At 42.5% G+C, this 26,477-nt stretch overlaps 2 protein-coding genes across 5 annotated transcripts; one reads left to right on the top strand and one right to left on the bottom strand.

The window, feature by feature from the left end:
* The first annotated feature begins 1,496 nt into the window (after nucleotides 1-1,496).
* Nucleotides 1,497-9,315, top strand: soul5l (heme-binding protein soul5, like). The gene is made up of 7 exons (XM_087785041.1): nucleotides 1,497-1,577; nucleotides 2,471-2,533; nucleotides 5,595-5,676; nucleotides 5,737-5,857; nucleotides 7,252-7,391; nucleotides 7,497-7,660; nucleotides 7,736-9,315. Coding segments are annotated over exons 1-7 (1,053 nt in total). The 5' UTR covers nucleotides 1,497-1,575; the 3' UTR covers nucleotides 8,217-9,315.
* Nucleotides 9,316-10,248: 933 nt separating this feature from the next.
* On the bottom strand, nucleotides 10,249-26,082 carry LOC148089701 (calmodulin-regulated spectrin-associated protein 3-like). 4 transcript variants are annotated; one of them, XM_087809380.1, is made up of 19 exons: nucleotides 25,826-26,082; nucleotides 20,488-20,756; nucleotides 20,283-20,423; nucleotides 20,101-20,187; nucleotides 19,987-20,025; nucleotides 19,654-19,701; nucleotides 18,040-18,178; nucleotides 17,312-17,451; nucleotides 17,128-17,221; nucleotides 17,006-17,057; nucleotides 16,850-16,911; nucleotides 16,749-16,779; nucleotides 14,260-16,621; nucleotides 14,064-14,179; nucleotides 13,726-13,997; nucleotides 13,379-13,478; nucleotides 11,906-12,018; nucleotides 11,718-11,836; nucleotides 10,249-11,397 (listed from the first exon to the last, which is right to left on the bottom strand). In XM_087809380.1, the coding sequence occupies exons 1-19, from the start codon at nucleotides 25,956-25,958 to the stop codon at nucleotides 11,059-11,061; spliced, it is 4,656 nt and encodes a 1,551-aa protein (XP_087665506.1). In that variant the 5' UTR covers nucleotides 25,959-26,082; the 3' UTR covers nucleotides 10,249-11,058. The 4 variants fall into 4 exon arrangements, with proteins under 4 accessions (XP_087665506.1, XP_087665514.1, XP_087665532.1 ...); XM_087809388.1 differs by having other exon boundaries at nucleotides 14,260-16,618; XM_087809406.1 differs by having other exon boundaries at nucleotides 14,260-16,516.
* Between the last annotated feature and the right edge of the window lie 395 nt (nucleotides 26,083-26,477).

The raw sequence follows: 26,477 nt of genomic DNA, 5'->3' as shown, positions 1-26,477 counted from the left end.
GTTTTCTGCAGTGTCGAACAAGAGACATGTCTTTGTCAAATACAACACCCAGGTTTCTCAGGCTCAGTTTGACAGACTGACCTAAGTCACCCAAGTACTGACTCAACCCTGGAACCTTATCACCAGGAGCAATCAGAGCTGGATGTCATCAGCAAAAATGTTATAAGAAACATCAGGAAATCTCTGAAGGATTTTCCTGAGGGGAATCAAGTACAGCAAAAACAACCCAGAACCCAGAACAGACCTTTAAGGGACTCCACACAACAGATCTGCCAATTCATAAAGCTGTCTCCGTAGAGTGATGTTCTTTCTGAATTCCTCGCTTAGTAAAGTGTGTTTTGCTGATGACATCCAGCTCTACTGCTCTTTTGATCCAACTGAGCCCCAGAGGCTGAACAGCTTAGTCAATTGTTTGCTAGAAATCAAACAACGGCTGAGTGAAAACACTTTACAGCTAAATGTGGACAAAACTGAAACTCTGTTTATTGCTCCTGATGATAAGATTCCAGGGTTGAGTCAGTACTTGGGTGACTTAGGTCAGTCTGTCAAACTGAGCCTGAGAAACCTGGGTGTTGTATTTGATAAAGACATGTCTCTAGTTCAACCCTGCAGGAAACTGACCAGAAATTGTTTCAACTGAGAAAAATCTCTAAACTTAGGAAAATGTTGTCGGAACATGATCTGGATCTTATGATCCATGCGTTTGTTTCTTCTCGTCTGGACTATTGTAACAGTTTGTTTTCATGTCTTAACAAGAAGGATGTGTCTCGCCTGCAGTTGATTCAAAACTCTGCAGCGAGAATTCTGAGCCGCTCTAGTAGAAGAACTCACATTTTTCCGATCCTTAAAACTCTTCACTGGCTTCCAGTTTCTTTCAGGATCAACTTTAAAATTCTGGTTCTTACTTTCAGATCTATTCATGGTCAGACCTTCCATCAGTGATCTGATCCAGCCTTACACCCCAGCTCGGGCTCTGAGGTCTGTGGATCAGAATCTACTGATGGTTCCTGAACTTCAGGACCAGAGGAGAGAAATCCTTCCAGACTGTTGCTCCTAAGCTTTGGAACCATCTCTGTGTTTGATGATCTACTGACTCCTTCAAGAAACATCTCAAGACAGGATTTTGTGCAGGATTTTCCTTGATTCTCTGAGACTCCTGTGTTGTTCTCAGTGTTATCTTGATCTTTTAAAGTATATATTTTATGAGTATTGTTTTGATTGTTTAGCGCTCTATAAATAAAAATTACTTACTTACATCCTAGTTGACTATTTTAGACCGAGGCTGTTTGGTCTCGTTGATACCGGGTCTCTGTTGGCGCTGAAAGAGGTTCTCCTGCCTCGCTCTTCTCTATGAGGTCATAGACCCATCATGTGTCTGAGGTCCAGTGGTTTTCGCAGCAGGTCCCTCCCTCCTTTCCTCCCTCCTTTCCTCCCTCACTCCCTCCCTCCTCCTGCTCCCTGCAGTCTGCAGCAAATCCAGTCCAAGTGCAGCAGCAGCAGCAGCAGCAGCAGCATCATCAGCCTCCATCTCTCCTCCCTGCACTTACAGGCAGGTGGAAGCATCATTCCAGGACCATGTGAGTACGACTTCTGTTCCCTTCTGTGGATCTTCTGCTTCTTCTTCCAAAGTATAAAACCCAATTTTTTAAGATACAAGTGCAGAGAATCATTCATTACACTTGAGGATGATTAAGCAATTTTTTTTAAAACGTGAGTCTCTCGAAATCATGGTGTGGTTTTCGTTTTCGGCCGGTGAGGGAGGAGAGGCTGAGCGAGCTTGACCTCGAAACGTCTTTGCTGCTGAAGGTCCGATGATGCAGCAGATCTTTGCGTCGTTCTCAGAAGTCAAACGTGTCCTGTTTCATCTCTGCAGTGCAGCATCGGCCGTCAAGACGGAAAAACTCCATTATTCATGGATCTGCTTTTTGTTTGCAGTAAACAGCTTCACAAAGTTTAGATAAATGATGGATAAGTTAAATACAATTATGTTAATTAAAAGTTGCTATGAATTACTTGTAAGCAATGATTTCTAAATAATAATATTTTTGTTTTATTATTTAGTTTCTGGCAACCTCTTGTTTTTCATATCATTGTCATTGAAATCTGAAAGTAGGGAATAAAAAAAAATGGGAACAAAATAATTATTAAATTAAAATAATAATTTAAAAAAAGTCATATTTCAGAGATGGGAAGAAGCGAATTTTGAGACAATTATTTTTCAAATAAATGATCTGTTCTTCCTTCTTCTTTATCCCCGTTATCTCAGGGTCAAGGTGACCCAGAGCCCGAAAACAAATGTGTTTTAAACGACCTCCCTGGCTTCCATAAATACATTTGCAGCGGTGGAGGTCATTTATCTTGACCCAGAGACAACACAAGGGATACCACAAACACATTTGTTTTCAGGCCCCTCCGGGTCACCTTGACCCAAATGAAACGCAAGGGTTTAACGTACGTCTGTGTTGTCCAGGGCTCTACTCCTAACCCTGGTGCTGTCCGTGGTGCTGGTGTCGGCGAGTGAAGCCAGTGTCGGGTCAGTAAAGTGCTGCAGCGTCGTTGAAACAAACATTCAAACGTGTCTCATTCAAACATGTCTCGTTCAAACATGTCTCATTCGAACATGTCTCGTTCAAACATGTCTCGTTCAAACGTGTCTCATTCAAACGTGTCTCATTCAAACATGTCTCATTCAAACATGTCTCATTTAAACATGTCTCATTCAAACATGTCTCATTCAAACATGTCTCATTCAAACATGTCTCATTTAAACATGTCTCATTCAAACATGTCTCATTCAAACATGTCTCATTCAAACGTGTCTCATTCAAACATGTCTCATTCAAACATGTCTCATTCAAACATGTCTCATTTAAACATGTCTCATTCAAACATGTCTCATTCAAACATGTCTCATTCAAACGTGTCTCATTCAAACATGTCTCATTCAAACATGTCTCGTTCAAACATGTCTCATTCAAACATGTCTCGTTCAAACATGTCTCATTCAAACATGTCTCATTCAAACGTGTCTCATTCAAACATGTCTCATTCAAACGTGTCTCATTCAAACATGTCTCATTCAAACATGTCTCATTCAAACGTGTCTCATTCAAACATGTCTCATTCAAACGTGTCTCATTCAAACGTGTCTCATTCAAACATGTCTCATTCAAACATGTCTCATTCAAACATGTCTCGTTCAAACATGTCTCGTTCAAACATGTCTCATTCAAACATGTCTCATTCAAACGTGTCTCGTTCAAACATGTCTCATTCAAACGTGTCTCATTCAAACATGTCTCATTCAAACATGTCTCGTTCAAACATGTCTCATTCAAACATGTCTCATTCAAACATGTCTCATTTAAACACGTCTCATTCAAACGTGTCTCATTCAAACATGTCTCATTCAAACATGTCTCATTCAAACGTGTCTCGTTCAAACATGTCTCATTCAAACGTGTCTCATTCAAACATGTCTCATTCAAACGTGTCTCATTCAAACATGTCTCATTCAAACATGTCTCATTTAAACATGTCTCATTCAAACGTGTCTCATTCAACATGTCTCGTTCAAACATGTCTCATTCAAACATGTCTCATTCAAACATGTCTCGTTCAAACATGTCTCATTCAAACATGTCTCATTCAAACATGTCTCATTCAAACATGTCTCATTCAAACATGTCTCATTCAAACATGTCTCGTTCAAACATGTCTCATTCAAACATGTCTCGTTCAAACATGTCTCATTTAAACATGTCTCATTCAAACGTGTCTCATTCAAACATGTCTCATTCAAACATGTCTCGTTCAAACATGTCTCGTTCAAACATGTCTCATTCAAACATGTCTCATTCAAACATGTCTCGTTCAAACGTGTCTCATTCAAACATGTCTCGTTCAAACATGTCTCGTTCAAACATGTCTCGTTCAAACATGTCTCATTCAAACGTGTCTCATTCAAACATGTCTCATTCAAACATGTCTCATTCAAACATGTCTCGTTCAAACACGTCTCATTCAAACGTGTCTCATTCAAACATGTCTCGTTCAAACATGTCTCGTTCAAACATGTCTCATTCAAACATGTCTCATTCAAACATGTCTCGTTCAAACATGTCTCGTTCAAACATGTCTCATTCAAACGTGTCTCGTTCAAACATGTCTCATTCAAACGTGTCTCATTCAAACATGTCTCACTCAAATGTGTCTCATTCAAACATGTCTCATTCAAACATGTCTCATTCAAACATGTCTCATTTAAACACGTCTCATTCAAACGTGTCTCATTCAAACATGTCTCATTCAAACATGTCTCATTCAAACGTGTCTCATTCAAACGTGTCTCATTCAAACGTGTCTCATTCAAACATGTCTCATTCAATCATGTCTCGTTCAAACATGTCTCATTCAAACATGTCTCATTCAAACATGTCTCGTTCAAACATGTCTCATTCAAACGTGTCTCATTCAAACGTGTATCATTCAAACATGTCTCATTCAAACATGTCTCGTTCAAACATGTCTCGTTCAAACATGTCTCATTCAAACATGTCTCATTCAAACATGTCTCATTTAAACATGTCTCGTTCAAACATGTCTCGTTCAAACATGTCTCGTTCAAACATGTCTCATTCAAACATGTCTCATTCAAACATGTCTCGTTCAAACATGTCTCATTCAAACATGTCTCATTCAAACATGTCTCATTCAAACATGTCTCATTCAAACATGTCTCATTTAAACATGTCTCATTCAAACATGTCTCGTTCAAACATGTCTCGTTCAAACATGTCTCATTCAAACATGTCTCATTCAAACATGTCTCATTCAAACATGTCTCATTTAAACATGTCTCATTCAAACATGTCTCGTTCAAACATGTCTCGTTCAAACATGTCTCATTCAAACATGTCTCATTCAAACATGTCTCATTCAAACATGTCTCATTTAAACATGTCTCATTCAAACGTGTCTCATTCAAACATGTCTCATTCAAACATGTCTCGTTCAAACATGTCTCATTCAAACATGTCTCATTCAAACATGTCTCATTCAAACATGTCTCATTCAAACATGTCTCATTCAAACATGTCTCATTCAAACATGTCTCATTCAAACATGTCTCGTTCAAACATGTCTCATTCAAACATGTCTCATTCAAACATGTCTCATTCAAACGTGTCTCATTCAAACATGTCTCGTTCAAACATGTCTCATTCAAACATGTCTCATTCAAACATGTCTCATTCAAACATGTCTCATTCAAACATGTCTCATTCAAACATGTCTCGTTCAAACATGTCTCATTCAAACATGTCTCATTCAAACATGTCTCATTCAAACGTGTCTCATTCAAACATGTCTCATTCAAACATGTCTCATTCAAACATGTCTCATTCAAACATGTCTCATTCAAACATGTCTCATTCAAACATGTCTCATTCAAACATGTCTCATTCAAACATGTCTCGTTCAAACATGTCTCGTTCAAACATGTCTCATTCAAACATGTCTCATTCAAACGTGTCTCATTCAAACATGTCTCATTCAAACATGTCTCGTTCAAACATGTCTCTGCTTCCCTTCAGCCCGAGCACCAACGGCAGCTTCTGCACCGAGTCCAAGGAGTGTCTGGAGTACACGCTGATCTGCAAGACCGACGAATACGAGGTGAGAACTATGGAGTTGTGGAGCTTCACCTGGTTCAGGTGGTTAACTTCTCTCCGTCAGGTGCGACACTACAGCCCCACGCGATGGGTCTCCACGGACGCCGAGGCTTATTTCATGGGAGTGGGAGCCGCCATGGCCTTCAGGAGACTCTTCCAGTACATCACAGGAGCCAACGACGCAGGTCAGCACAAGGAGGAGGAGTGAAGACATTATTACGTCATAATGGACTCCGCTCTCGTAACCTCTCGTTCGCCCAGATTTCAGAGCAAATGTATAAAGTAATGAGTTCAAAACATGGTCATGATGAGGGATTTACTGCATCTTGTCGAGACTTCAACATTTGAAATATAAAAGTGAGTCATGAGAGTTTTTAAAGAATCAGTGTCATGTTGTTTAGAGGTCAGTAGGTCATAATTTCAGTTGCAAAATGATCTTTCATTAGAACAGTTGGCAAATAGTGCAGAGACCGCCATCTAGTGGACTCTGAAAATAATGACACTGCTTCATGAAGCTTCATCGACACATCACTACCATCTAGTGGACACTGAAGATAATGACACTGTTTCATGAAGCTTCATCAACACATCACTACCATCTAGTGGACTCTAAAGATAATGACACTGTTTCATGAAGCTTCATCAACACATCACTACCATCTAGTGGAATCTGAAAATAATGACACTGTTTCATGAAGCTTCATCAACACATCACTACCATCTAGTGGACTCTGATGATAATGACACTGTTTCATGAAGCTTCATCAACACATCACTACCATCTAGTGGACTCTGAAAATAATGACACTGTTTCATGAAGCTTCATCAACACATCACTACCATCTAGTGGACTCTGAAAATAATGACACTGTTTCATGAAGCTTCATGAACACATCACTACCATCTAGTGGACACTGAAGATAATGACACTGCTTCATGAAGCTTCATCGACACATCACTACCATCTAGTGGACACTGAAGATAATGACACTGCTTCATAAAGCTTCATCGACACATCACTACCATCTAGTGGACACTGAAGATAATGACACTGTTTCATGAAGCTTCATCAACACATCACTACCATCTAGTGGACTCTGAAAATAATGACACTGTTTCATGAAGCTTCATCAACACATCACTACCATCTAGTGGACTATGAAGATAATGACACTGCTTCATGAAGCTTCATCAACACCTCACTACCATCTAGTGGACTCTGAAGATAATGACACTGTTTCATGAAGCTTCATCAACACATCACTACCATCTAGTGGACTCTGAAGATAATGACACTGTTTCATGAAGCTTCATCAACACATCACTACCATCTAGTGGACTCTGAAGATAATGACACTGCTTCATGAAGCTTCATCAACACCTCACTACCATCTAGTGGACTCTGAAGATAATGACATTGTTTATTGAAGCTTCATCAACACATCACTACCATCTAGTGGACTCTGAAAATAATGACACTGCTTCATGAAGCTTCATCGTACCATCACTAGTAGAAATCCCGGATCAAAGACATAATGAAACAGCACTACTTTCTTACCCTTAATTCTCACCTTTGTAGGCGCACAGATGGAGATGACTGCACCTGTGTTGGTCAAGATCCCAGAGGAGACGAAGATGTGGGAGCCAGCCGTCTACACCCTGAACTTCCCGCTGCCCGCTGCATACCAGGACAAGCCTCCAGCTCCCACCAACGATAAGGTGGGCTTCTACCGGACTGATGCTGCTGTACATTAGTTTAACACCGTGAACGGGCCATGTCTCAGGAGAAATGACGACTTGCTTGACGCTATAATGTCACTTCAGCTGTACTTCACGGAGATGCCCGAGATGGATGTGTACGTGAGAAGCTACGGTGGCTGGATGCTGTCGGTCACTTCCAGACTTCATGCTCACCTGCTGACCAAAGAGCTCCAGAGAGTGGCTGCGCCTTACAACCGCAGCTACCACTATGGCGTGGGCTACGACAGGTGACGCCTCCGTCGACACACAAGTCACGCAAAAATAATGTTTGGGTCGTTGACCTGTGTGTTTGTGTTTTCCAGCCCTCTGAAGCTTCTCAACAGGCACAACGAGGTGTGGTACATCTCTGAGGGGGAGCCCGTGTGTTCTGACCCCAAGGAGCCAACACCTCCTCATAACCTCAGCCCCACGCTGGCCAACTCACCTAGAGCCCCTCTACCGTCCGGCCCACTCCCACTGATGCTGTCCCAACCCGTCACACTCGCCAACGCGTCCTCCACTTCCACCGCCAACATGAGCGACGTGGCGACTCCGGACCCCACCGCGCCCCTTCCTACTCCTGGTCCCACCACAAACCAGCCTGCCGCCGAGTCGGCATTCAGTAACCCCCCGACAACCGCCGAGGTCCTGGTGGACGCCACATCAAACTACACCAGTCCAGCGTCCGGGGTTCCGTCGAAGGAGCCTCAAACAGAGATGGGTCAGTGGAACAGCACGGTCAACGTCTCGGTGGTCACTCAAGCCGACGGCAACTCCACCGCGCTGCCGGACGTCTCTCGCTAGTCGCTGCTACGCTAACATCCTTCCTAGGAGGAGTCTCTCTGGTGCGTTTTCATCTCTGTCAGAGGCACAAAGCTGTTAGTTCGCTGTTATGCCTAGTTCCGCAAGTCAATATAATCTCACTACAAAGATCCCCCAATAACAAGCTTTGAAAGTTCATTACCCTCCAGGTCAGAGGTCGATTACTCCTTCAGTGATACAACTATAACAATGTAATATTTGGTTACTTACATTTGACAAACATACTTTAGTTCAACCATTTTCAATCAAAAAGTCCTTAATCACTTCACATGGCCCGCAACATTTTGAAGTAAAAATTGAATGGCAAGAATATTTCGTATTTTCCAAGATCAAAAATGTACGATTAAAATATAACGTCTCGTGCAACATCGATGAAAACGCACCTCACATAAACATAATGCTAGCGCTGTAAACCGATGCCGTCTTCAGGATCTTTTGCAATTGTCTTTATCCATGAGCGGAAAATTGGACACGTAGCACAAAAATAAATCTATGAAATAGAGCAGTGGTACCGAACCCCCGAAGAAATCGTGTTCTATTTATTATTAATGTTTTAAAGGTATTTGATTTAGCAAAAGCTAATGTATTTTATCTGAAATAACATTAGGGTGTGACTCTTGACTCGTGAAAATAAGTAAAACACAAACTTATTCCATATAAATAATGCTCAAACACGAACTCGCACATTGGCACAAAGTCTCCAAAAGCTAGGATACACACACGTACAGAACACCGTCATCGGCATACAATCAAATATCTACGCCTGGAAGACACAACCTGTTACATTTGCTGCTTTTATGTCCATTCAGGAGTTCAAAACTTCAAATAGTTCATAATCCTCTTTGGCCGTCGTTCACGTGTATATTTCCTCACATTTACTCATGTTAATGTCAACATTTCAATTGCTTTAAAAGTCGTCAAACTAGTTCTCGAGCTTGAAGCTGCGTTCACCACATTTCTTCTACATCCCAAAAATACTAGTCGACTTTCCCCGTGTCTGCGACACAATCTTGTCACCTGTAAACTCTTGAACGTCTGTCTCTGTGTTCTGAGGAAGATGCAATAAAACACTTCAACGCTGGTTCTTACTCTTTTTTTTTTGTCCGCAAAAGACAAAACTCGAGAATGAAAGAGTTTTGATAGAACTATGGTTTTCAAAACAACAACAAATAATACTGTCTTTGTTTGACCTTTGATCCTACAAAGAAGCACAGTCTCTTTTGACAAAACATTACATAATGTAAGTCAGTAATTTATAAGAGTTAATTATAGAGTGTTTTTGTAGACCAGGGTCACAAAGCGCTTAAACAATCAAAACAATACTCTATAAAATATATACCTAAAAGGTCAAGATGACACCGAAAACAACACAGGAGTGTGTTCAGATTCAATTTTTTCAGATGCAAACTTTTTTTTAATTATAAAACATAGACCTTGATTAAGCTCAATTTATCTTTAATATATTTTCTTCCACAATAAAATTTTCTTTTTTTTTAAATTGTTCCACTTATTTTTTTTAAAAGCTCATCTTATATTTACTCAAAGCTTAATACCTTTGACCTCTGTAAAACCCAGTGATGCAAAACATTTAATCTTTAATCATATAAACGTACAGTTTAACTCTTATGATTTGTTGTATTTATATTGTTGGTAATAAAGTTGGTTAGATAGTCCCACAAGAAATAAAACTAAATATAAACACTTCAACAATATAATGGCAATAACTCAATAATGACATCCGGACCGTAGGTGTCGGGGGAAATTTTGCATGATTAAAGATGAGATAAAAACTACAACATTAAAAGCAATTTGTTTTTATAAACATGTTTTATTTTCATTTTTTTGCATCTCTCTACTATGTAGGCTTTTTCAACTCGAGGTCTGTCTGGAACTAACACTAAAACTGGATGGGGGATCGTCCCAGCAGCAGTTAAAGCCCAACCATAACCTGTTCTAATGACATAAAACGATGGATAACAACTTTTATATTAATCCAGTCCTTTATTTTCGACATCCAAACACATTTTGTTCAACAAAGTGCAACAATCTCTGAGGAAACTGGGCCACGATACATGTCGCTTCTGTGCACACACTTCATTTATATGCCCCCCCCCTCCACCCCCCAAATCTACATCAGGCGTTCATTAAGAGCTTATGTCAGGTTAAACCACTCGCCAACTTCCATGTCTGTATGGCTATTTCATGAAGGGAAGAAATGTGCTTGTGTCGTCAAACAAAACCACCATCGTATATAAAAATGAAAGTCTTGTCATCTTGACACACAAAAAAAAGGCATTTATGTGTCGTTTGGCTTCATGTAGAAAACTTGTAAACTACCAAAGTTGGTTGATAAAATAAAACAAATTGAGTAAGCTTTACTAACCAAAACATTCCCGTCAATCCTTTTTCATGGAAGATAATGAGTAAACGTAACATCATGCACTCCTGGGGCAGATTTGAAAAAACATCAATACAGTGAATTTCTTTTTCAGTTCCGGGTGTACAGCATTCACTTGAAGAACCCTCGATGACTGACGACGTGAACGATAGTGATGGTTTGAATTTGAAAGTTTCGTGACAGATCTTTGGCTCTAAGGCTTTATCCCTTCAACTCTAGTCAATGAGCGTGTTTCCACCAGATGCCAATCCGGTCAATTTTCAAAATAAAATGCTATTTGCCGACTCACATTTTACCATGGAACATTAACTGGCGCTGTTGGTACATAATAAGGGACATGATCAACAGATCTTGTGCTCAATCCTCAAGTGAATGTGACACACTTCCATACAATCTAAAGCCCAAATGTTTATCAAATCCGTAGCTTTATGGTCCTGACTTGGCAACAACAGCCTTCTTTGTGATGCTGGCCCTCCTGCTTCCTCCCCCTCCGGCGGCGCCTCCTCCCTGCCAAAGATGCCCGGGGATGGTGAAGGCATCCACACTCATGCCCATGGTTTTCGAAGGGATGGCACTGAATTGCTTTCTATCTGAACTGTACTTGTAGATGGACTCCACCTGGGCGGAGCTGAGCATCTTCGGGCCAACACCAGCGAGCCGCACCAGCTCCTCGGAGTCCGGGTTCATCGTGTAAACTCCCCGGAACTGACAGCTAGAATCCCGAAAGAGGATGAGGAAGTGATTGGCCGGGCTCTTCTCCATTTCCTGCGTCAGGAGATAGAATTAGCAGGTTTTTATTGACAGTTTATAGAGTTGCTACAATACCAACTTTGAACATTCGGTATTGAGCTAGTAATACATGATGAAATTTAAAGTATTAGCTTTATTTTGTTGAACAAAATATGACAATACGGCAGCTCGTCCACAATAGTTGGTCAATTGATGATTAAAGGTAAGGAACTTTGAGGATACATCCAGTGTTACAATACTTGATATGTTGGCAGTGTAAGTGAAGCAGGTGGTGTTTACTCTATTGTGACACATTGTCAAACTGCTATAATATCAACAGTGGCTTTTCTGATCACCTCGACTATCTTCGACTTCTGCGCCTCGTTGACCTTTCCAGCCAGACAGCAGCGTGAGAGGGCGTTGTGAATGATAAACTTATTGGACTTGAAGCTCGGTTCCTTGAAAAGCTTTGGGCCTGTGCAGATGACATTTAGAGCATTTTAGAAAACATTTTTTGGTGGGAAAGAAGATTTCTATATTTTACCGTTGTACTCTGGTGCGGGAGAAGTACCAGTAACTCCGGTCTCACAGTCTTTTTCTCCAGTCTTGGTAGCGAGTCTACTTGGAGTCAGGCTTCTGGATGGAGAGCCAGAACAACTGCCAGGAGAGATAAACACAGACTCAGGCTCGTCTATTACTTCTTTATTCCTTCATTTCATCAACCACGAGAAAGAAGTAAACACCCAGGTGAGAACTCCAGTGAGTATTGACTCCTTCATATCTCCTTGAGTCTACGTCGCACCATGAAATCTAGGCTGTGTCCCAAATCGCGTGCTTCTCCGAGTGCACTGGTTTACAGTACACGTTAAGTGCACCATTTGAAACAAGTTATTAAGTTGTGTTTCATTTTGTTATTACTGTTGTTCTGTTGTTTTGTAGTAAACTTGTATTTTCTCAAACATTCACGCCGGTATCTGCTCCGAAGACGCGCCGTAGCTTCCGTTTAGCGTCATCTACGTCACTAACATGGCGACCGTTGAAGGTGGAAAGGGTCCATCGATCCACACTCAATTTTCTGGCCATTTGAGTGCTCATTTTGCACTACATTTTTGCACACTACTCATTGGGACACACTTGTGCACTCAAAATATTGTAGCACATAAGTGCAGCCACAGCCATAGCCAGTTGATGCATTGAACATGTATTGAACTACTACTATTGATACGCTTTCATGACAACGACAACTTTCTACGCAGTGTCACCTTTTCGGAGGTTTCATCAGACACTATAGAATTTCATTTGTTGCTTTTCTCTCTGCTTTTCTCACTAATATAGTGATTATACAATAGATTGTAAAGCTGTGTCAAAAAGATACCACTATGTGTCCTTAAGGGCTACTATCAGTTTGTTACACACTTCACAGTCATTAATGTGAGCCGACTGAGTGATGTCACCACTGCTAAGATGATCTTAAGATCAGGCTCCCGCTCCCTGAAGTCCTTTTAAAGCTCCACATTCCATTACAGCCCAGAGAAACTTAAAAGGTCCATCATGCCCCCCAACACATTCCCATAGATAGAGTTCCTCTCAACACTGGTAGTTATTGAAGGAAGAGGATAAATATTTAAAGCTGTGGTTCTTAATTTAATCTGTTCAATAAAAAAAAAACAGACAAAGATGGAAAATGGCCGAGACAGTGGGATACCCATAGGAAGTTATCTTGCATTTTATGTTAATTAAGCATTAGGAAAAGTAATTAGTTCCCTTCTTTATGAGGCATCTTTAAAGCAGATGATCTTCCTGCTACAAAAAAGCAAATAATAAATAAAACATAAGCAACAAACAAGTTTTTACAAATTATTTAAATAGGAAAGATGATATAATGGCTTTTAAGTTTGAATTGATTAAAAACATATTAATTGCAATTAAATCAAATAATATAAACAGACATAACTCATGTCTGTTTATATTATTTGATTTAATGATAGTTGCGGTTTAAAGAGTTGCTTTAAATTACCTCTGGCTGGGTTTTGATCCTTCACTCCCGGTGTGTCCTTGTTCTCCAGATGCCTCCAGATTCAAGGAAGAGTGGGAGTAGACTTTCGTCAACTTAGACTCTGTAGGGGAAACAGGCCAGTTGAGTTTGCCGCAGAAAGACCTCCACCCTTATTGAATCAACCCCTAGTCCCACCCGTCCCCTTCATGTTTATTCTATTCTGCATGATTGTGTGAGTTTGTACGGTACTCTCGAATTCTCAGCAAAACATTTATTTCTCAGTAGCTGAACAAAGGACTTGACCTGACGCGCGACAATCTTTGAGTGCCTTCTTAGTGCTGTTGTGGCTCTGAGATGAATGTTTCTACCTGTCAGTTTCTTCACAGGACTCCGGGAAAGTTGCAACCCCTCCCTGCTCACGCTCCGAGGTCGAGTGCGTGCCTTCTTGACGGAAGACCTGGATTGACTCGTTCCCTTTTGCCTCAGCATCTTATCTAGGTCCCCCATGATTCTCAGCTGTTGCCGGCAGGCATATTCCCGTCGTGTGAAATCGCCACGACGGGCTGGAGTCGCAGGAGGTGTAGGTGAAGCAGGTGGGGTGCCCAGGGGTGATGCTGATCCCGTTTCTGACGACGCTGGTCTAAGAAAACAGAGCAATTAAGTCAAGTCATCTTAAACAATACAGAAAGAATATTTGAGAATTTGCCTTTTGTCTTGCTCCTGTTCAAGTCTCCGTCGCTTTAGCTCCTCTGTTCTCTTTTGTTGTCTCTCTAGCAGCACGGCTCGACGCTGAGCCATTTCCCCCTCACTCCGGTCGTCGTCCTAGAATAGAATCAAAATAGATAAACTTTCAAGAAAACATGTCTTCTCTCTCAATCTTGATTCTTACAAAATCTGCTCACCTTAAAGAAGAATCCCACTCCTCCTCTAGCCTCCAGCTCTTTTCTCTCTCCACCCTCGAGTAGTTTTGGCTCCTCATCTTTAGCCTCTGGTGATGTTGTGGCTCCTTTTGATTCCTTTGGTTCCATGGAGGGCTCGCAAGGTAGTTCCCGAACAGGCTCATTGTGGTCACTCATTGAATCGGAGGAAAACTCCTGGACCTCGTCTGTGGGCACGTCTGTGCCATCTTCTAGCTCTCCCAAAGATGACAGTGATGCCTGCATTGGACTAGAGGACTTCCCTGGTCGTCTCATCATCCCTCCTTCACCTCCTGTGCTGAACACAGCTGAGATGGACAATGTCTCGCTCTCAAATGAACACTCTGATGGGGGCCCAGAGCTGCTGCCTCCAGCTGCCTGAGTGTTTGCCGGTGAAGAGTCTTCAATCCCTGCTGTGACCCCACCGTCCTCCTGATCAAGCTCCAGACTGAATTGAGTCGGCGTCTCACTAGAGCCGGTGTCGGAGGTGCTCTCATCTGGTATGGTCTGCTGAGCTTGAGGAGACTGCTGAGGAGTTCTGGGACCCCCAATCCTGAAGGACGAAGAAGTTTGGACCTGACACTTGCTAGGAGAGACACGTCGGAGGTGAGGGATTGTATCAACGTTATGGGTTGGAGTCAAGACACGATTGAAAGTGGGAAACTTTAGTTCCGAAGGCCGTACTGGAGCATGGTTCCGGGGATGATGTTTGGGACTACGAGGTGAAGACGAAGAGTGAATTTTTGTTCGAGGGGCTGGACAAGAGGATGAAACTGCAATAGCAATTTTGGGAGAGGACGGGGGGAGATGAGTCCGGCGAGATGGAGGAGATGCCGTAGCACCTGAAATTGGACCGGGTGTTATCGCCCACGCCTTACTGGTTGTATGATTCTTTGTTGGGGTTCTGGGGGGCGTCTTTGTGGGGGTGTGAGGAGGGGTTCTGGATGATATTTTGGTGTTGCCCTTAGGTGATGCTTTTTGCCCAGTCTTGGGTGCACTTTTGGGTCTTTGGTTGGTCATTAGTTGCTTCTGCTGCTCTGTAAGTTTCTGCATATCCTTCTGCAGTGACTGCAGAGCTTCGCCGAGCTTCTGTACCACCTGGTTATACTCAATGATGATGACCTCTTTCTCTTCTGCCTCTTGCTCCCTATCTGCACCTTTCTTGCTGTCAATAGAAAACGTGACCTGCTTTTCTAGCCGAGGAGGATTTGAAACAGCCGGCTCTTCTTTCTCTTTACTTGGCTTTGTTTCTTGTTGTTCCCTCTCTTCCTCCTGCTTCAGTTGCTCCTCCATGCGGGTGAGTCGGTCCTCCAGGGAGAGATTATCCTCCCCACTTACTTCCCCTCCTTCCTCCCCTTGCTCTTTCTTCAACTTTAGAAAAGCAGTTTTACCAAGTCTCTGCCTGTGTTTGGCAAAGATGGCTTCAATACGTCTTTTCTGTGCCTCGATGCTTTTACGTTTTTCCTCCAGGCGAGCACCCAGTTCCCATGCTTCAGACCCCGGGATTGGTCCTTTTAGACCAGGACTGTCTTGCTGGCTAGGAGTGTGTGGAGTCCCAGGAGTCGTAGGTGTAGGGGCTGATTCCTCTCCAGAAGCAGCAGGTTGTCGTCTTCTATTGTCTTTACGCTCCGCAAAGCTGGTCATGCGTGGGCTGCTGCCGTTGGTACCGTTTCCCTGCCGGTTGGGTCGCATGTTACCCGGAGCGTTTCTTGGTGCATCATCCGATGCTTCGGATGAATCAACGCTGCCATCCCGTAGCACAGAGTCATCGTCACGTGACATATCTGAAGTTCTTCGTGATGGGTTCCGCCTCTCATTTCTGCTTTTTCTTTCATTGTTGCCCACATCTCCTCCAACAGGTCTGTTTAGGATTCCGGAGTGACTCGGAGCAGAGCTACTGAGGTGCGGGCTATCTTCTGCTTGGTAGTGGAGAAAGAAACCTGCGGGGGCACCCTCTGGACATAACCTCGCCTCTGGTCTTTTCAGAACTCCATGTCTATCATTCTCTGTGATCATCCCCTTCCATCTGTCTTTGCTGCCGGGTATGTGAACCACCTGTAATGCCTCCTCTATAGTTGGCAGTTCACCGAGCGGCGTAATGTGGGCATAAGGGCCCCAAGCAGCACGCTGTGATGGTGCCGAAGCGCTGACCAAATGACTGAGATCCTCAGGGGGGCTGTATGGCACACGGGTCATTCCAGACGAGGTCACAGCAGGGATGCCAGTGGTGACTCCATCAGGGCTGACGGAGCGAAACACAGAATCTATTGGGTTGCCCATGACAATATCAACATCACTGTCCAACCCAAATGGGATGCTGAACGTCACGGCTGACAGAGGACGACTGCTGGGAGATGCATGGCGGTGAGAAGACCAAAGAAATGATGAGTGAGATAAGCGTGACTAAGCCAAACCAACCAAAGCCACAAAATAAAAACCATGAAGGCATCACAACATACAAACTTTGGTTTTACCTGATCTGTTTCTTGGCCCAGGCTTTGTTTTCTAGAAGAAAAATTAAACATGGCCTTCAAAGAAAATACTACCAAATGTTAACGCTGCAAAATGCAAATACCTGGTACTGCCTGGGAAGGCATCGGAACAAACGGCTGTTTAAAGACGAAGGAAGGAGAACCACTGGAGTGGAAGGAAAAGGATAAATTACTGAAGTGACTGAGACCCTTGACAACATGCTTAAACAAGAAACCTCACACTGATGTCAGGGACCTACCTGTTGCTGTTCCCACTGACTGGACTCGTGCCGAAAAAGATTCCTGAAATATCTGTAAAAAAAAAACATTCTTAATATTAACCCAAAAATAAAATGTATAGTTTGATCGACCCTCGACGTACCAGTGAGGTCAATGGTCTGGACCGGCTGCACAAACTCAGGTTTTTTCACCTCAAACCAATCCAGCAGTTCTGCCACGAAACTCATGATGTTCAACTAAAACAAAGAAGTGAAAAATGGATTGAAGCCGACTCTGATTAAGCAGAATGTTCTGAACGAAGAGAGTCAAGCAGGTTTCTGTCGTACGTGCAGCACAGCCGGGGCGTAGAGCAGGTCCTCCAACTGTAGGGGGCAGCAGTCGTGTAAAGTGCTCTCGCAGAACTCTCGAATGAGCTGAAGGTTGTACACGCTGTCGGCCACCGACATGGTGTCTTTCAGACACACATCTGGACACACAACATTAACATTATGACCACTAATTGATTTTATATAAATATATGAGATAAATACAAACAATAATAAACATTTGAACCGAGCTCATCGGTGAAATGTGTGTGTGGCTGCATCTGTGTGTGCTTGTTTGCTCCAGTGGCTTGTTAGTCTGTGTGTGTGTGTTGGAAAGTCCATTTGTGTTGGTATGTGTGTTTATAAAACCAAAGTTTGCTATGTGTTTGCTTGTTTTAGCATGTGTGTACAATCGGTTTGTATGTGTAAATTAAGTAGTATGTATGTATGTATGTGCACATGCATGTTTGCATATATGCGAGTGTTAACTTATAAAGTTTTTTTTGTGTCTGTGTGTGCAAGAATGTGTGTGTCGATATGTGCATCTAACAAACATATGTGTGTGTGTTTTAAAGCAAGATTGTCGAAGGGTCTCGTGTGTGTGTGTAATTAAGCATGTGTTTAGTACTAGAGGTTTGTGTGTCTGAAAATGTGACTTTGTTGTCATGTGCATGTATGTAATCGATGTGTGTTTGTTGATACGTGTGTAGGAGGGGTTTGTGTGTTTGTGTGTTTGTGTGTTTGTGTACCCTCCAGCGGCAGCAGGCCCGGGCAGTAGAAGTGCAGCACGGCAGCGATGGCACAACCATTAGACAGATCTTTCACAGCAGAGACCAGCGGGAAAGTGGGAGTCAGTTTTGACTGCACTTTGTCCTTCCTGTAGCGGATCTAGGGAGGAGAAGGTGCGATTAGGGAGGACAAAACAACTTGCTCCAGCAGGACACAATATCAAAGGGGGAGAGGCAAAGCAAATGAAAGAAAACGCGGTGAGTTAAAGGGGTTAAAAAACTGTTGATGGCAACACATCGACTGGGGCTGCCGGAGAAAAAGTGTTCAGTCACAGCAAAGAAAAGGTGATGGTGGGTCTGATGCACCAAACCGTGAGTAGAGACGACGAACACTCTGTGATGAAGACTTGAAACAGGAGGTTGTGAGTTACAACAAGATGATTGTGTAGCAATAAAAATTTAGCTGGACTTGAAATTAACGTCAAAGATTCAGCGAAGAAAAACAAAGAACCGTGTTGCGATGCAGAAAAAATAGTTTCCAACTTAGAAACAATTTTTTATCAAGAACGTCTACACTCTCAGCTCAGGAAACACTGTGTCATGTGATTTGCCTCAGCCAATCGTCAAGTTGCTCTTTTTATAAAGTTCAAATGGTGAGTAGATCAGACCCAGAAGACAAATGTAGAAAGTGCAGCCTGAAGCTCAACAAAGCTTTGCAAAGAAAATGATAAACGTCATGCTCAACAAACAACACACCGAGACAGCAGCAATACTAAGTAAGTAAATCACTTTTATTTGTATAGTGCTTTTCCAGACCAGGGTCACAAAGCGCTTAAACAATCAAAACAATATTCAATAAAGTATATACTTTAAAGGGCAAGAAAAAACCATTGGTTTTATTTACCTATGAGTACATATTTCTTTGATAGTTTATTGTATTATTTGGAGGATGATTGATGCAGTTTATTGAATGAATGAGTTCATACACATTCTTAAATGAGCACAAACGTTGGTATTTTGAATCATGTTTTTTGATTGTCAGCTTGTTTTCAATGAATCCATGAGGAGAACTTGCTAAAAACATGCTAACATGGAGTTAAAAAAATGTGAAATGTCATTATCTAAGATCTTAAACTTTCTATTTGAACTATCTTAGACCTAATTTATCGCAAACATAATGAATAACAAAAAGAGATGAACAAACATGGATTTTAATCAGTAAAAATATGACCTTGATAGTAAAGGATTAAAAGGTGATGCTGTACTGAAAGATAGACACGCCTTTTGTTGATTCCGATTGGTTAAAATTGCGCGGTGCCTGTGGTGATTGGCTAGATTTACACACAAATTACTAAAGTTTATTATCATGAAAAAAGTATATATAGTATTGAAAAGGTTAAATATAAGTGTAAGAAAGGTCAAGTGTGGTGTGAGAATAGCCCTGAATCAGTTTCAGGGTCACATAAAAAAACTTGGTGGTCAGAGTTGGCCCCGGGCCTTGAGTTTGACTTGGAAGCACAGCCATGCTAAAGAAAAGTAGCAGAAACTCAAAAAGTCGGTCAGTCGGTGTGGCGATCGGTCAGTGGTTGCTATGGAAACGGTGGTGTGAGACAAGAGCGAGGTGTTATACGTTACCACTGGAGGCTTATTCCCCGACTCCTTCAAACAAAAAGCGATAGCATGCTGGATGGGGGGGGGGGGTAGAGGGGGATGGCAGAGAGAGGGACACAAGCATAAATGACAAGGGGGCTGGTCATCATGTTGAACGCCACACCACAGTCACAGAATAGTTACAGCTGGAGGGGGTTAGGAGCATTGAAAGAAGGGGGTAGAGAAAAGGTCAGAGTTCCCTCCCGTCATCTACACTCATTAAGATCATTTCTCAGCAGATATTACAACATCAACGGGCACATGGATGTCAGCCAGAGCAGACGGACCGAATGTGAGGAGTGGGTGGAGGGGACTTACAGGGACCAGTTTCCAGTACCAGCGGTTGGATTGACATTGCTGCAGGGGCGGGACAGAAGAGAGGAAGTTAGACCATTAGGAAGATCAGCTGTGCACGTTGTCATGTGTGTTTACCGGGTCCTGGGCGGGCTGCAGGTCCGAACACTGCGGCTGCTTCGGTGACTCGTCGTCTTCCGTGCTTTCTCTGAGCATCTGGTTCAGCTGTAACAACAGGTTTTTTGGTTTGATGACATTAACACTGCGGTCAAGTGAAGAAGTAGCTCTCAAAGGTAGACGGTTACAAATCCTGGCCTCACCCTGTTCACCCAGAAGAGCAGTGCATTCTCCCATGGTGAACAAACACCCATCTGCTCTGCCTCATCTGCCATCTTCACCCTGCTGAGGACCTCTTGAGCTGCCAGAGTCATCATCGAGTCGATGAGGGCGAGGTGCGACTTCTGTAACCAGAGCGTTCTATGAGATTAATGATGAGGTTCACCGGACCAGCTTTGGAGACGGTACCGTCTTGATGGGCATTTGGCTGAGGTCCTGCTCCGAGACGTCCACCTCCTGGACCTTCGGAGCGAGACCCTTCTTGATGAGGAGCTGAAGCAATGCAGAGTTATCAGTGGGGGGCTCCTGAGGATGGAGTTTGGGCGCCTGGGCCAGCAGGGCTTGAGCTTTGCAGTAGGTCTCTGGGGAAAGGAGCAGCTTGGAGACAGACGGCTTGAGGTGTTCCTGGTCATACTGATCCTTGTAGAACGGATCCCTCAGCTCCACTGGAACGTTGTCTGAAGAAAAGAGGAACATTTTATCAGACTAACAGCAAACAACTGCTTCTTTAAAGCAGTAATGTGTCTGTGTAGAATCTCATTATCCAGTTCTGGTAATCGAGTAGGTTCTGAAGGGAGGCAACTGGAATGTATAGTGTTTTGGGTCAGTCATCCAAGAAGCTTCATTCTGATACTAAAAATGAATCTTGCCCTGGTCCTTGCTCATACCAGTACCTTGTCCTTGTGCATACCCTGTCCTTGTGCATACCCTTGTGCATAGCCTTGTCCTTGTGCATACCCTTGTCATTGTGCATACCATTGTGCTTACCCTTGTCCTTGTGCATACCCTGTCCTTGTGCATACCCTCGTGAATATCCTTGTCCTTGTGCATACCCTTGTCATTGTGCATACCCTTGTGCATATCCTTGTCCTTGTGCATATCCTTGTCCTTGTGCATACCCTTGTCATTGTGCATACCCTTGTGCATATCCTTGTCCTTGTGCATACCCTTGTGCATATCCTTGTGCATACCCTTGTCCTTGTGCATACCCGTGTCCTTGTGCATACCCTAGTCCTTTCGCATACCCTTGTCCTTGTGCATACCCTTGTCCTTGTGCATACCCTTGTCCTTGCGCATACCCTTGTCCTTGTGCATACCCTCGTCCTTGTGCATATCCTTGTCCTTGTGCATACCCTTGTCCTTGCGCATACCCTTGTCCTTGTGCATACCCTTGTCCTTGTGCATACCCTTGTCCTTGTGCGTACCCTTGTCCTTGTGCATACCCTCGTCCTTGCCCTAACTGATGGAAAATGTTATTTTTGTCTTATTTCTAACCACATATATTAAAGGTAAAACTTTGTACACACCTTCTTTTTCAATGGTTTCTGTGTTTTCATGGTGTTTAGACTTCACTGAAAGCATCAACACTATCAATAAATATGTGTGGAATTATGTACTTAACAACAAAAAGTGTAAGATAACTAAAAACTTTTCTAATATTGTAGTTTCTTCAAAGTAGCCACCGTTTTTCTCTGATGACTGCTACTGCAAAGTTCTGGCATTCTTTTGTCACGTGAAATGTTTATCATTTCTGTGGTGCACCTTTCCAGGGTTACCTAGAGGACTTTTTTTGCCGTATTAATGGAGAACATAAATTATTTTTTGTTCAAACACAAATAATTATTTTTATGGCAAGAACCAATGCGTTAACTTAAGAGAAACGAGGGACTTATTCTACTTCTTGTGTATCTGGGATGGGACATAAAATGGCGAGATTGCAGTTCTTTGTTTCAGAGAAAAATTGGACGGACTGATGGTGTGTTTGTAATTTGTCTCTCCTTGCAGGATTAAATGTTTGGGAAATAAAACTGATGTCTGAACTTTCAATTCCAAGTCAGTTCCTAACCTGACACCAACCTTTACCCATACCAGACCCCTCACCGAGAACAATCCAGGACATATTAGACAACAGCTTTTTCAAACTGTACTCACTAGCACTGCTAGTGCTACATCTCAGGAGTCGTAGATGAAGACGAGGCAGTCACACTTATTTGGAGTGTAAGATAGTTGTAGTAGTAGTAGAAGTAGTCATATGTGTTAAAGGGAGTATTGGTCCAAATCCTGGTACATGGTTTACAGGAGTACCAGTTAAGTAGTAGTTAATGTTTGCAGTTGCAGAGTTGCTATGTTGGTGTGTAGTTGTATGTACAGCAGATGCGCCGAGAGAATACTTTGTAGTACTTTGTATATTTATAGTATCATAGTTGTAGACTGGGATGACTTCCCTACAGTTACTCACTGCCCTGTCAGGAAGAAAAGTTTGTGTAGTTAATAAAGAGATATTTAGTGACAGTAGAGGATGATGTCGTCATCTGCATGAGCGGCTCCGAAGCTGGAGATGGAACTTGGACCGGGTTATTTCATGAGACAGTAGCACACAGTCTGACCCACATTCTTCCAGTCTGGATAATTCTGACTGTAACATCCACGTCTCTTATCTAACATGCTAATTAGCAGCAACAGTCTCTTGCTGACCTCTTTCCAAAAAGTACACGAAGAAGTGCTTGTCACACACTAGTCTGCATCTCGTCACCGGCATCACTGCCTGACCGTGGTCGTTGTCATGGGAACGCAGGAAACATGAGAATTAAATCTGAGCCAGATTTCCGAGACAAGCGCAAACCAGCTGCTTCAATTGCTCAGCAGCATCATTTTCAGTCAAGCAATGAAAAATTTAATGGGTCATGGACCTTCCTGGTGCTGCCTGATGGTTCACTAGAGTCTTAGAAAAAGGACTTAACATTATCGAGGAGATGAAAATCCTTTATGTTAACTCTTGTGTTATCTTAGGGTCAAGGTGACCCGGAGGCCCGAAAACAAATCAGTGAACGTGAACGACCTCCCTGGCTTCCATTAATACATATGTAGTGGAGGTTGTTCATCTTGACCCAGAGACAATACAAGGGGATACCACAAACACATTTTTTTTTAAAGACCAAAATGAGACCTGAATTGTTTGTAAATGGTAAAAAAAAAAATGCAAATAGGTCGAGAAAAACATACTTGTTTAGTTTATTTTATTAACGGAATTGTTGATTAAAACTTCACTCATTGTCTACTCACCCTCATGTCAACTAAAGGTTGGGATTATTTTCAGAGTAATTGTTCCTTTTTAGAGTTATAGAGAAAAAAAAGTGACTGGAGCTCAGTTGTCTTCGTCCAAAAAGACACTTAAAAACATCCAAATACCAAATAACGTCCCTCTTGTATTGAAGCCTCAACATCATAAAACTTTCAGAAGAAACGTAAGTGTTTCCTCATTGAAAGCGTCAGTGGACATGCACAAGATTTACGCTGATGGAGCCGAAGACAAGTGAGCATCAGTACCAAATTAGTATGCATGTACATTTGTGTGTATAACTTCAAAAATGAATGGATTACTCTGAAAATAATCCCAATCTTTGGTTGGAAAATAAGTATAGTTTAGGTAAACATTAGGCAAATCATTATTTTTACTATAAACAAACCATCCGAGTTTTATTTTGTCTATATTAAAATAACACCCTTTTCTTGACTTATCTTACAATTGAGGCAAATCATTTTGTTTCCTCGAATAAGAAAACTTCAATAAAAAAAATTAAAAAACTCAAGTTTTTACAATGCTAAGTCAATTCTTGCTACTAACAGAGGATTTTCAAGTGTCCTAGTATCCTCTGGCTTTAAATGGTTATTTTGTAATGTCAACAACCGAAACCTCAATGAACAACGGAGTGTTTTTTAAACATGCTTTTCGCAGATTAGTTTTAAAAAATACACAATTTTAGAAACGGCCGAAACGTTGTCCTGTGGATGAACTATGTTAATGTTTCCATCTCAACCTCGACATGATTCAGTTTGAGTCGCCGTCTCTTTAAACTTCGGCAACTTACAAATCAGCCACTTCACTGACCATTTCTCTTCAAGGCTTCCATTGAAATTCTCCCAGTGAGTTTCTCATCTTGCCTGCTTCCCTGAGCAGTTATGTAAAGAGCAGCTACACAACCAAGACAAAGCACCAGCGAAGGAAGAAGGAATTGTTGTGAGTGAAGCGTTGTTCAGCCCCAGCCTCGAGAAACGATGGAATTAAGGACGACCTGGATCTTCTAGTCACAGTTAACACAAAATGAACATTGATTTGTAGTCCAGGGCTGAATTTAACAGTTTAAAAATTAGCTTAACTCGTTTGCATCTGGATTTAAAACCACTGTAGCCAAGAAACTTTCAAGACCAGAAAGCGTCAAAATGCAGAGACTGAGACAAAAGAAAAAGTTTGAACATAACATACATTCAAACCTTGAGGTACATAAGCATCACACTTGTGCAGATAAAGTACTTGTGCCGAAGACAACGTTAATAATGCATCGATGACATCATTAGAACGTTGTTACAAACCTAATGAGTGGCTCCAGGATAATCAGCGCTAAACTAGTTAGCCATAATTAGCTTGCCTTGTGCAGTTGTTTTTTTGACTCTCGGTCGTGGTTCCTGAGTATTTGGGTTTTTTTTCTTTTCAGTGTGTTCTGTAACCAAACTCAATGATCTTGTGTTTCTAATACAAACCCGGTCGAGTTGGGTTGTAGAGCAGAAAAGTAATGTGCCCTGTGCTTGTGACTACCATGTTGTGACCCTAGACCTAGAACTACAACAAGAACTGTGGTTAAGCTCTTTAAAAACAATGACTCTTTCTGATTGTAGCGTATTTGACTGAGGAATCTAACACTGTCAACTCAAATGCTGCTTGTAATCCACAATCTTTCTTACGTTAATAGATATTCAGCAGTAAATTATGTTTTTGTCGTTGTAGTTTTTTTCACCAATAAGTACTTTGCCATCCAACGTTACCACAACCAAATTCGGGTGAGACCTGGGTGACCCACAATCACTGACAAAGAGGTGAACCAGCAATAGACAAGATAACATTACAATAACACTGTGCTGTCGCTTTTACGAATCCAAGTATAACAATCCCGTCTCCTACTGTCAGACGTAGAACTGTAGTTATGTGGACGGGGCCTAATGATAGTGAGGGGAGTCTTGGGTCAGCCTGGGCTGGTTCTCTCTCTGGCCTCCAGGACCAGGACCAGCTAATATGATGTCATCACACCGCACTAGCACCACATAAATCGTCCAAGAAGTTTTGCATCAATTACTCCTGAGCTTGTGTACAGAGTCAAGAGCTCCATTCAAGAGACAACAAAGACACTTCAACGAGAGCGCGTTTAGCTTCACGACCACAGAGAGTTACAAGACGCGCACATCCTCACTGGCCCACTTATAGTCCCGACCACGCACGAGGCCTTTATTTTTTTTAGATTTAAAATTGTCATTTTGTTTTCGATCGCATATGATTAGAATAATGTGCGTGCAGATCATCCTCTCAGTTGAGGGGTGACTGCAGCTGCACCTCCATGATGGAGAGCCTAGTGGTACCGGCGGGTCCATCTCCCGGCAACAAAAACTGCACCTCCACGGATGCGAGGACCGACCCCCCCAGCAGCCCCACCCATCCTCCCCTCCGAATGTGACGATGAAGACGGGGTTTTCAAACCTGCGCCGCCGAAGCTCTTGGCGAGCAGCCAGCGGATGCTGGCGCGGGTCTTGGCCCGGGTGAAGTCGCAGTGGTCCAGAGGGGTGATGTCCGGGACCGAGGGCTTCTTCACGGCGCCGGGAGAGTCCACCATGGCCGGGCCGGGGACACACGCAGGCGGAGACACCGCGCAGCGAGAGGAGGAAGAGGATGAGGGGGAAGAAGAGGAGGATGAGGAGGAGAGTGAGGAAGAGGAGGAGGAAGAGGAGGAGGACCCAGTGATGCAGATGGACTGACGCGACACAGTGACGACAAAAACATAACTCGCTCGTTAAAAGGTGAGTTAAGAATATAAGTTATGAAAAACGATGTATTCATTTATTGAAATACAAGCGAAACTTACACGAACATGGCCACGCCCCATTAAAAAAAAAACCCCTTCATGCAGTTCATCTATTAGCCACATGGTGTCGCCAAACAACGATTAATAAGTAAGTAAGTAATTTTTATTTATATAGCGCTTTTCCAGACCAGGGTCACAAAGCGCTTAAACAATCAAAACAATATTCAATAAAATATATACTTAAAAGATTAAGGTAACACTGAGAACAACACAGGAGTCTCAGAAAATCAGGGAAAAGTCTGCACGAATAAAAATGTCTTAAGATGTTTC

Source organism: Callionymus lyra, chromosome 1 (assembly GCF_982586985.1).
Source record: "Callionymus lyra chromosome 1, fCalLyr1.hap1.1, whole genome shotgun sequence".
Taxonomy (NCBI): Eukaryota; Metazoa; Chordata; class Actinopteri; order Syngnathiformes; family Callionymidae; genus Callionymus; species Callionymus lyra.
Note: the sequence above shows the minus strand (reverse complement) of the source record. Positions and strands in the feature narration are given on the sequence as shown.